At 40.1% G+C, this 12,543-nt stretch overlaps 1 protein-coding gene across 1 annotated transcript in view; it reads left to right on the top strand.

Moving 5' to 3' along the window:
- Abi3bp (ABI family member 3 binding protein) overlaps positions 1-12,543 on the top strand; it is a 226,801-nt gene that overhangs the window by 81,899 nt on the left and 132,359 nt on the right. Inside the window, 2 exon segments of the mRNA XM_050122348.1 lie at positions 7,352-7,420; positions 12,078-12,210. Of these exon segments, the coding sequence (XP_049978305.1) occupies positions 7,352-7,420; positions 12,078-12,210 (202 nt within the window).

Genomic DNA, 12,543 nt, shown 5'->3' on the forward strand with positions numbered 1-12,543 from the left:
AAGGTCCTTAATAATTCCTATTCTATACTTTAAAAGAAGGTTTCATTGACCATTTGTTTTCTGCCTTGGGCCCACAATTAACACAGCTAGTCCTGGGTGAAATGCGTCTTTGATAGTGTTGCCTCCCCAAATCTCCTCAAGTGAAAGTAGAACACTGAGCAACGCTCAAGCAATGTCTCCTTCACTGGGATGTGGTTTTTGCACATCCAAACAGCGCAGCGGCGCTGTTTTGGAAACACCATTAAAGTGTTTTCTTCCAAACACTTTAGTAAGACCGTGAGGAGTAAATGAGTCTAGCAGAGCTCTGGGGACATTGAGTTCGGAAAGAAAAAGCCTTTTTCCTTACATCTTCATCCATCAGAGCTGAGCTCCCTTTCGGTGTTTCGAGACCCCGCCCATTCCCCTGCAGGGAGAGCAGAAGCTGCTTCCCGCTGGAGTTATCAACCCTGCAGACTTGTTCTTCGACATGTGCCGACCTAAATTGTAAGCTCCCACAGATGAGGTGTGTGACTATTCTGGGCCCCCTTCTCTGTCTGACATCCAAGTTCTTTCTGCATTTGCTGGTGGTTCCGTGATGGGGCTGGCTACACTTCTGTGGATCTTTGGTACTTTGGTGTTATTCCAGTCCTGGAGACTGAGGAAGCCAGAATTTTCTTTGAACTGAGGGGCATAGCAGTGTGTTCTGTCAAACTGGGCACAGGTTCATCATTTAAAAGATTTTGTAATATTTGATGGAAATAGTTACCAAACAGCCCAGGGTTTGTCAAATTGTCTCCAATTATTTTTCAGGCACAAGAGGAAAAGGTTTACTGATCTACACTAAAACAGATATCTGGTATAAATAATTTTGTTAAGTAAAAGAAACAGTTTTGTAAATAAATTTATTAATCCTCTGCTTAAGAATATGAGGCTTGCAGAAAAAGGTGGTTTGTGTTTATGGGCTCTGCTGGTTCCCATTCCCTAACAGTTTTCTCTATTCTTCATGCAAAACTCCGTTTATCCCTTCTTTCCGAATATGTTACTCGATAATCATGGCTTTTCAGGCTCAAGGATGCATAAATGAGCAAAGCCTGAGCTCAAAGTGTAGCCTGGTCTAGTTCACCAAGTCTTTCTGTAGAGACGTGGAAATACTCTAAAAGGCGGGCTCACTTGGTCCCTGATAATTACAGCTCCATAGATATTCTTTTTCTATATAACTATCAAAAAGGTAGTAATCTAAGTGACTTAAAGATTACTGTGTTCTTAACTTAGTAATCATTGTGAAGTTAGCACAGTGCTAACACCTCTGCTCAGTCTTCCATGGACTCCTGACTTCCGTGGTCCTTTGCCCCTGGATAACTGAGCTTTGGCTCCAGTGAGTACAAGTGCCCTCAGATGTCTAGACAAATGTCCCACTAGTGTTTTCCCCAAAGAGAACCCCCACTCTTTCTTAAAATTGGTTTTGCCTCTTATCAATTGTGCTCTCAGGACCTGTGGGTACAGTCTTCCAAACCCATCTTATGCTTGTTTGCTGTAATAAACTACAATTAGAATGTATTATGAGCTTCTGTTGGACAATATATCTTGAAGACTTTTTACAGTGATATTTATGAATGAGGGTGGTGTATATTTATGAATGAGGGTGGGGGAAATGTTTTTATTTCAGAAACTGTGATACTTGCTTTTGTTTATTTTTATTATTTCCCCCTTGCTGTCTGTCCTCCAATCCTACAGACACAGCCACTTTTTTATTCAAGAAAATTGATAATAGCACTAACATATAATTAGTACCATACAAATAAGTAATTAACATATACTCTGTACAATTACAAATAAACTTAACCACAATAACCACAATGAAGGGCTCTGCGAAACAGCCACTGTGGTTTGGTCTCCACTTAGTTAATGGAAAAGATAAAAGGTACCCAGAAAAGCATCTGTCTTGTCCCACTGACAGCCAGGCAGGATTGAACCCCAGCCTCTAGAGAGGGAAATGCAGTTCAACATAAAACCAAGTTCTTAGAGTAATTGAGAGTGTAATGATACCTTGTTTGTCAAATAAAGCTTTTTTGTAGATCAGAGGTCGAAGCTAGCCACTAGCTAATCATAGAGTCTGGAGGTCTATACAGACAGTCAGGAAGTGATATGGCCAGGTAAAGGGTTTGAGGGGGAGTGATAAGGCTGAAAGAGAAGGAACTCGGTCTCTTTTTGGTTGGGAAGTTGAGAAGTAAGGTGGCTGTGGTTTTGCTCCTTGGTCTCTCTGATGTCTCAGTATTTTACCCCATATCTGACTCCAGGCTATTATTATTAAGACCTGTTAGGATTCATGCTACAGGGGAGGAGAGAGGAAAAGGAAGAAGGAGGAACAGGGGCAGGAAGGGATGGAAGATGAATGAATGTGTTTAAGCTCTTGATGCGGTATTTTCTAAGGTAACCTTGGCTTGCCTAATGTTTGTGCAGACATATGCATGGTAGAGACTTTGCATAACAGAAACCCATGCGACTGTGGCAACATGCTGAGCGGTGCCCCTTGCGAGACTGGAGTCCTCTAATAGAAGATCTAAGATTTGAAAGATAGAATTTAAATTGGGCAATCATAGTAGAATTATAACCATCACTAAAAATACAATATATGTTGATACATGTCTTCAATGTTAGATTTCATTAAACAATAAGTTCTCTTATCCATTACCCTAGGGCATTTGCAATCTTAAGCAAATTAAGTTAAACTGGGGATTAACTACCAGAATTACAAATTTAAAGGGATTACATCCTCTATAAATTATCTTGCATGGAGATTTTAATTGCATATGTTCCCTAAATAATGAAATTTGGTAGAATGTCTGCTAAGACCCCAATGTGTGAATTTGTAGTCTGCTACAAATCTACAATACAGAATGAAATCAAAATCTTAACTTTAGTTGCTCCATCTTCCCTTGTCTGTACCACCAACAGAGCATGAACACTGCTGAAACACTGCAAGGTGGGAGTATTTACAGAGCAGTTAGTGTGAATACATCCACACCCAGCGCTCCTCTTCTGTTCCACCACAGCTTATGCAAAACGACTGTGAACATAACCAAAACTGATTTTTAAATGGTTCCTATGACCGTGTTAGATCCTGGGCACTGTCATTGGTATCTGTATTGCTCTAATATTTCAAGGTCTTTTCAAAAAGCCACTAGCCCATAATTAAATGTCTGTCTTAAGGAAGTAATTAAACGTTAGTTCTAAATTGAGTAAAGCTCACGCCTGACTCTGTTTTCTAGAAGGGCATTGTGGAGACTTATTAAAGAGACATTTTGAAGACTAGATTAAGATATTTATATAATCGTAGGGTCACATACAAAACTAATATCAAGGGCCTTTGTTTCAAAAAGCAGGATTGATTATCATTAGAGAGTAAACCTCCTCCACCCAGTCTCTATCTCGACTTTTGTCATGTGTTTTTTGTTTGTTTGTTTGTTTTCAAGACAGGGTTTCTCTGTGTAGCTTTAGTGCCTGAAGAAAGATGCTTAAAAGAAATCCCACACTAGCTCAGAATTGAGAAATAGAAGGTTATTTATTTAGGGGTAGTCTCACAAATCAGAATCCTCTGCTGGAATGGAGATCAGAAACCAAATCCTGCCGCTGGAAAAGAGACCGGACACATGCTCTACATCGGCATAAATAGTATAAGAGGCCACGCCCCAGTGGGAGGGTAACTACTGGCTGTAGGATTTCCTATTGCAAGTGCCTGTCTTGGAGCAAGCTCTTGTAGACCAGTCCGGCCTCGAACTTATAGAGATCCGCCTGCCTCTTCCTCCCGAGTGCTGGGATAAAAGGTGTGTGCCACCACCGCCCAGCTGGTAATGTAATTTTAAAAATAAAAACTATAAATTACATGACATGGAGCTTTGACCATGATAGTGCACAAGGCCCATTTCAAAGTGAATTGAGAACCTTTGAGTTTCAGCAGCAGGGCTGGGAGTGCGCAGTCAGTGTTTTGTAGCTCCTGCATGCATGGGATTTTCTGAGCAGAACTGTGGGAAGCCTGCACAAAATGTCTCAACTTTTATTAACCTTTGATACAGGCCTGCATATTCCGTGGGTGTTCATTTTAACTTATGAATGAGGGAGAACTGAAGGGGAATGGAATTGTCCCGTCTTTCCCTTTTCTTCCATGTTGGCTAACACAGCAAAAATGGGCATAAAGAGGTTCCTTCCTGGTTTGGGTTTCATTAAACACAACCTTATTTGCCACTGAAACAAGCTCTGGCTTGAGTGGACAATGTGTCACGTTGGGGCTGCCAGTAGCTCCCTTTATATCTCCTTTCTTAGACAGAGGCAAGATTTGCTGGTCCTCATCTAGCGTGTGTGGTACATGACTGTGTGTGTGCAGGCATGCTGGCCTGCGCACGTTCCTGTGGAAGCCAGAACTCTACCACCAGTATCTTCTACTACTTTACCCCTTAGTCTCTGAGACAGGGTCTCACGGAACCTGGAGTTTGCTGCACTAGGGATGCTTTATGCAAAGAGGGAAGTGGAAATCCATAGACAAGTGTTAGTATTTCTGGCTCTGTTGCTCCCATGCATACTCCACCCATCCCACAAGGCATAGTATTCCAAAGTTCAGTTCAAAGATCAAAGTACTAAAATTTTCAGGAGTTTGGCACAAGGACTTAGAAGGTTAATGTGATTTTCCCTAAGCCCTATGACCTGAGTTGGATCCTTGGGACCCAGATGGTGGAGAGAAAATGACTTCCACAAGGTTTCATTTGACCTTCACAGACATGCATATGCACCCACCCAACACAAACACAAACACCCACCCAAACACAAAAGAAGTTAAAAAAAAAAAAAAAAAAACAGAAAGAATTTCCGGATGGTGATAGGGTCTAAACCATCTGGGTGCATCTGTAAATGTTGCACCCCTGTGTAGCTGACCGTGTCTCAGTGATCTCACTGTTACACAATGTAATTGCAGAGAGTGTGCAGAATCACTGTGTCAATAGTTTATAAATTTATTAACAGTATTTTTTGCACACAGAAACCATGTATTACATGGTAGTTTATTGACACTTAAATTATTCTACAACCCTAATAATCTCACCCAATGGTGACTGTAGTCTTGTTATTGAATTTGGATTAAGCACTTGGTAAGGGAGTTTCAAATAAGCAAGATACACTTTCAAGCCCATAGGGCTCTGGGAAGGCTTGAATACACCTTATCTGTGATCATGAGGTCTTACGGTTGTGTGTTCATCAGGTCAGGAGGCAGCTATGCAGCAGACACAGCCCTGAGGTGAGTTCCGGGGACTGCTGGGGTTGCTTAGTAACCCATATGGCAGATTATAACAAATGGGGAGATGCTAGCCGTGTAAATGAGATTGGCTCCTTAAAACCTTGGGTAAGAAGGCCTCTTACAGCTTCTGCCATAGCTCAGGTCTACCTGAGCAAGTAGTGCTGAATTCTGGTTGACTACAGCAACTAAGTCAAATTTGATGAGTAAGAAGTCTCAGGTCTTAAAGTTTCTGAAGAAATACTGTGGTAATAACTCATCAACAGTTAGCCTAGTAAAACTGCTGATAGAACGCTGCTTTTCAGGTTCTAGTGCCAGGCTTCTTTAGCCCTATTCTTCAGGGAAAGGTGAGTGTGCTATCTGCCCCTTCCGCAGTCCCATGACACAGGACAATCAGATCCGCAGCCCCACGACTCAGAATAATCAGATGTGATAGGGAGTCAAGTCAAAGCAGGAACTCAGTTTATTACTGCAAGGTCAGCTTATAAAGGTTAAGTGACATCATGCGATTCAGGGGTGCCTCCAGCCAATGAGAGACAACCAAACACTGCTTCTGGCTTGAGGAGCATCTACCTAGATTTCACTATCTCATCCCCACTAGGTAGCTTTGAGTCTATCCTTCAAACTTGAGCCAGGATATTCTCTGTCCTACAGGCCTCAAGGTACAGGCCCAGAGACAATTTTGGCTCAACATCCTAGGTGCTGTTTGTTTATTTATATATGTTTTATCAGTCATCTTTGATACGGTAGTTTTTTTTTTTAAAAGGCCATGAGAGTCAAGTTCAGACAATCACTCCTCTGGTGGGTTGACATCTGAACATGAGTTGTCACCTGCTGTACCCTTCATGGCTCCTGACATCTCAATCCTTATCGGGTAATCTCACACCTCTTAGCTTTAATGTTGCTTCTCAGCCTTTTAGCTAAGATCAAGTATTGTATCTAATAGGGTTTAACACAATTTTACATGCATAATTTAAGGCCTAAATATTTTTAAGGATTGTCTCTGATATTTCAATGATAAGCTCTGGTGGATAACCCCATTCTTACCCATCTAGAGTTGCAAAATAGGATTCAGTGGAATTTAAAAGACATAAGATTGGGGATGGGCATGGGCTGAATCTAGGAGGTGTTAGGGGAAGAAGTAGGGACTAAATATTATTAAAATAAATTGTATGCATGTTTGAAATTTTCAAATAATTAATAAATATACTGTATCTGGCTGAAATGATGACTCAGAGGTTAAGAGCATCTGCTGCTCTTGCAGAGGACTGGGATTTGGTTCTTAGCACCCATGTGGCACCTCACAACCATTTATATCTACAGTTCCAGGAAATATGATGCCTTCTTTTGGCCTCTGAGGGCCCTAGAAAAGTATGTGGCGCATATATACACATGCAGGTGTGTGTGTGTGTGTGTGTGTGTGTGTGTGTGTGTGTAAATGAGCGTGTGGGTATAATATAAAATTGAGAAAGGCTTTCAAGTGGGTAACAGTAGATGTGTGGAAAGAAGGGACACAGGCAAAAGGACACATGAGTTATGAAAGATGACAAAAGCTTTTTTTTTTCCTAGTTTCAACCTGCAGGTTTTTTTTTTTTTCATTTTTAGTGCTAGATAAATGCATAAGGATGTACTGGGCAGTGAAAGAGTAAAGCTTTAAGCAAAGCCACACAGCATCAGAATGTCCATTCTGATGGCAGAGACATTCATTGAGATGCATAGGGTTTGGAACTGGGCAGGAATTTTGAGTGGTTTCCTTAAATGAACTGTGTGATGTTTTCATTTGTGAGTTAATGAGAATAAGGTGATTTTACTTAAAAAAGAAAAGTCTGTGTAGCATGTTATTAAAGACCTCATCCCCACCCAAGCCCATTTGGGTTTGAAAATATGGATCTAATTTTCATTTCTAAGACTTAATGGGCTTTTTAGAAAGTATTGATTCTCCAGTTCTTGGGTCTTCTCTTTCAGTGGTGCTGGGGTCAGAGAGAGTTTAACACCAGCAAATGCTCATTCAGGACATGGGTGTGCTAACTGCTGTGCTGGTTCTGAAGGAAAGGGCTTTGCTAAAAGATAATGTTGTTGTTGTTGTTTCAGATGCGGAGCCAAAGTATCTGATAGTCGTGCGACCTGCTCCTCCTCCCAGTCAGAAGAAGTCATGTTCAGGTACAGTCCTTGCTCTAGATGTTCTTGTGCTTGCCTAGGCACCATGCAATTTCATCTTCCGCTGCATGCTCGAGATGAAATGCTTTGGGAATGGCTTAGCAATGTGGGTATAGATGGTATCAGTCCAGAGTCTGCAACTTACCCTGTGGGACGATCAGCATAGCCTGGTCCTAGATACTACTCTAGGCATAAGTAGGCATTGCTGCTTCTTGTCACTGCCCACTCTGGGGTTTAGACAATTAACACGCTCTCTTCACCTTGGTTATTGTCAGGGGTAAGTGTCATTTTGGCTAGTTCTATTCTATAAAGGGTGGCCTCTTGCCCATTATTGGCCTTTCAGATTTTAAAGGCAAAGCTTTATGTCTAACCTTAGCTTAAGGAAACCATTTGTTTGAAAAGGATATCTCGTTTGTGTATATACTGTAGAGATTGGAGCTTTGGTTTTATTTACTCTGTGTCTTTCCCTTCTGGGCTACTCTCAGACCAGGAAGGCTGGAGACAGAAAATGGATAAAAGACATATGTAAAACTTCAACGTGACTGTGATAGTGTTACCAACTTGACAGGAGCTGAAATCACCTTGAAAACATCCTGACACACCTTTAGTGATTATTTGGTATCTGGGTGTGCCTGTGAGGGGTTATGTCAATTAGGATGATTGAGATGAAAATGCCTAACAATGGGCAGTATGATTCCCTGAGCTCCGGTCCTGGACCACATAAAAGGAAGAGACTAGCAGAGTGCATGAATCCTTTGGTCTCTGCTTCTTGGCTGTGGGTGTACCCCACCAGCTAGTTCAAGCTTCTGCTGTCTTGTTTTCTCTGCTATGAATGAATTACACTTAAATTGTGAGCCAAAATGAACCCTTCCTCCTTTAAATTGCTCTTGCTCAGGTATCTAACCTATCTAACCACAGCACAGGAATAAAACTAAAGACAAAAGATTAAAGCTTGCCATGTCTAATTTTAGGACAACATTTTGTCCTCCAACAGAGCCTCTTCCTTCCTGTGGACAGTATCGACCACAGAGTTTCGCTTTGCTTTCTTTCTCTAGTGTGAACTCCTCCACTCAATCATTCCCTAACCACATTTGACTTTTGAGTCACCCTCACTGTTATGCAGAGAAGCATCTCTGTGTGTGTTTGTTCTGCTTATCTGGAGGGATCAGATGGGAGGAACAGCATTTGATACTTCTACTACACAGAGCATAGGGGCCTTGGCTACTCCGAATTTGTTCCCAGTGTAGCAACACAGGGCTGGTCTTACTTTGACTTCCATTATTTCTTTTACAAGTAGCAATAAATGATCAAGAATCTTGAAGCAAAGGGGAAGACTTAGTTATCTCAAAACAGTGTTTTAAAATTTTGAACAATGTCAAATGTGACTGTTATATCTTAGAATCTGATTTTCTTTGGCTAATCACTGAACTGATTGTTCATGGAACCCTGATCATATAAATAAAAATTATAAAGAAAATTAGACCACTGAGGCTCTTGTAGCTTAAGTATTAATTTCTACCTTCATTTCATTTCAAGTTTTCTGACACTAGTCCTGGAAATTATTTCTCACTTCCTTATTCCTAGCTCAGGAAGCTGTGTCACCCTGTTCAGCATGTGACAGTCCACCTTTGCTCTCAGGCAGTGGATGTCATTTTTGTTTTGATATTCTGCATCTGGGAGAGAAGCAGTGACTGATGAATCACTTCCATTTGTTCTACATTCGCATCTGCCACGTAGATTATAATTAGATAATCTTGTTCATATTAAAACCACCAAGTTAGTGACATAATCATTTGATCATGCAAGTTTAGGATCCCTTGGGGAATGAAATATACATTTTGTCATCTCTAAGCTGCATTTTATGTCTACAAATATTGTGAGCAGAGCCAAGGATTCATTATAAAGGAAATTAGAAAATAATCAAGGAAACCAAAATCCCAAATATGAGTTTTTAACCTTGCATTCTATGTGACTTTGGACACCCTTGAGACTTTTCTTATCTTTATTGTTTATCTATAAAATATGCTGGTGCATTACATTCACGACAAGTCAACTCAGAAAGAGAAGAATAATATAATTACCTCAACGTTTGTTTCTAAGCTGTGTGTGCCCCCTACCTTCAGTCAAGTCTCTCATCTCCTCTCCTTGGAGGTCAAATGTAGACCACTCAAATCACCATCTGCAGGGCACAATGACAGATGCCTCTGAAAAGTTTATAGAGGAGAGCACATCAACTGTTATGATATCCATAAATGACTATAGACATCCTTAAGAGGTCAAATTCTCTAATTAAGTTTCTAGTGTTCTGTTACTATGTCAAATACCCAAGATAACCTTAGTTTTAGAAGTTTGATTCCATCACTTCTCAGCCTTTTGGCTGAGATCAAGTATAGAAGTTTGATTCTGTAATCACTGGATCCCATTCTTTAGGGCATTAATGCTCACCTTATGATCAGAATGCAAAACAAACAAACAAACAAAACAAGAAAGGGAAAGAGACTGGGATTCTACAGTCCTTTTAGGGCAGACCCCAAAGATCTAAACCTGCCCCATTATGGCTTACTTTTTGTAGTAACTCCCAGGAGCAGTATGATATGAAAACAAGCTTTCAGCATGGGGACACTCACTCAAGTCACAGAGCCATATGTAATAAAAAATTTCTGTTTATTTTTTAAAAGTTGAAGGTGTTGATACTTCACCATAAGGAAATGACAGTTGTTTAAGGATACAGATTTACTCTGCTTTGAACATTACACAGTGTATGCAAATTTTGAAAGCTACGGCACTCCATAAATAAGTCAACTGTATTAGAATGAGGCATTTTAGATCACTACATTGTGTAAATTTTGGATCCAGGGGCTTTCTTCCTGGAGTCATAATTGACAGAACTTAAAGAAACAGACATGGCAGTTTTCAAGAGTGTTTGATTAAAATAATCACCAGTATGCTCGCTTATGGGGTCCTGTCTTATACACTTTAATAAAGGTCCCAGGCACTGTGCTGTGTTGTTCCAAGCCCGTTAGACTGAGAAAACAGAAGTTCTTCCTACAATCAACACAAAATGCCCAGTCTCATGGAGTAAAGAGAGTGACGATGCAGTTTTATGAGACTTATTTTTCAAATCTGGATTTTATTTCCCTGGTTGAACCTGTATTCAAACTCCTTCCTTTTCCCGACTTTTCATTTCTATAGTTTCAAATAATTTTTGAAATTGAAATGCCTACCCCCACACTCTTACCCCCGTGAGTTTGAAAAGACTCTGTATTCATTCATCAGCATAACCTGTGGTATTTCTCACATACATGAGTCCCATCAGAACAACTGCACTTCCTGTGTGACCCCCACCTTGCAGTGTTATATAAAATGTGTGCAGCCTTCCATCTGTGGGCTTACTGTAAGCATATGCTTACTATAATGTTATAGCAAGGGGGGTTACACTTTAAAATTAGATTTTAAGAAATATGGCATACAACTTCCATAAAAATGTTACATTCTTTTTGGAGGATATTAATTCAGTCTAAAACAATAGTTCTCAACCTTGCTAATGTTGCAATCCTTTAATATAGTTCCACATGACGTGATGACCCCCAACCAGAAAATTATTCTTTTCGTACTTTATAACTGTAATTTTGCTACTGTTATGATTTGTAATATAAATATCTGAGAGTCAGGATACCTGACATGTGACCCCCAAAAGGCTCACGACCCACCAGGCTGAGAACCACGGATCTAAAAGGCACATTTTTATTTATCCATGGAAGAAATGAAACAAACCGAATGTGTATATACACAGAGATGTAAGTATGTGTATGGGAGCCAACACTTCCATAATGATGGACTCATAGGAAAACTAAAGCTAGATATGATTGCATGTGGTTTATATATATGCATATTCTTATAAACATGCACACACACATATATATACATATATAAACATACACACCCAAGAACAATAAAGCATTTCCTTTGATTCATGTTTAAACTCATGGTCAAAAAAATCTGTTTGTAGACTATATAAAAAGCTATGAACTTCTCAAAGAATTGATAAAAATGATATTATTTTTAAAACATTCTCATAAAGTCCAGAAAAGACTCAAAAATATCTTGACATAATAAAAGCTAAACCAAAAAGGAAAGGAATATCATCCAACCAAGTCTTCTTTGTGCATGCATTTTACTCAAAACATCAATCAAAAAGTACTGTGTCCTCACCATAGGACACCAAGGGACACCAAGGTGAATGAAGAGGTTGGGAGGGGGGGCAGGAAAGATGGAAGAGTGAATTGGGTTGTTTGTTTGTTTTGTTTTAAATTAGTTTTTTTTTTTTAAATTTTTCTTCTGGGGGGATGCTATGGGGGTGAGGAGCAGATATGGAGGGACTGAGATTGGGGTGCATGATGTGAAATTCCCCTCCCCAAAAAAATCAATAAAAAATTAAGTTAAAAAAAAAGATACAAGGCCGGGCGATGGTGGCGCACGCCTTTAATCCCAGCACTCGGGAGGCAGAGGCAGGCAGATCTCTGTGAGTTCGAGACCAGCCTGGTCTACAAGAGCTAGTTCCAGGACAGGCTCCAAAGCCACAGAGAAACCCTGTCTCGAAAAACCAAAAAAAAAAAAAAAAGATACAGTGTCTGGAATTAACCTTGTGCTGCCTCCACAGGGAAATCTCGCTCTCGAAAACCTCTCCAGCTTGTGGTTGGTACTTTGACACCAAGTTCAGTCTTCCTGTCCTGGGGTTTCCTCATCAATCCGCACCACGACTGGACATTACCAAGTCACTGTCCCAATGACAGGTAATTCCCCATAATGGAAATTATTTTTCATTACTTTTGATAATGTTGACACATGCTCAGAAAAATGTACAAATTTTGGACCCTTAGCATTTACTTATTACCTATTAGCTATATTGTTCTAGTTATGAAGAGTACATAGACACCTAGTACAGGGACCCTGCCATTGACAAAGCTACGATCTGAGTAGAAAACATATGTATGTATGTTTATCAGCAAAGGAGCAAACACAAGGGGGAGGAGCATATGCCAAATGGGAAATATCACAAAGAATGGGTGGTATCATGCAGAAAGCACAGATGAGTGAACTAAAGATATAAAGGACATATATATATA

The sequence above is a fragment of the Alexandromys fortis genome, unplaced genomic scaffold (assembly GCF_014885135.2).
Source record: "Alexandromys fortis isolate MF-2015 unplaced genomic scaffold, M_Fortis_MF-2015_v1.1 scaffold_187, whole genome shotgun sequence".
In the NCBI taxonomy this organism is placed as follows: Eukaryota; Metazoa; Chordata; class Mammalia; order Rodentia; family Cricetidae; genus Alexandromys; species Alexandromys fortis.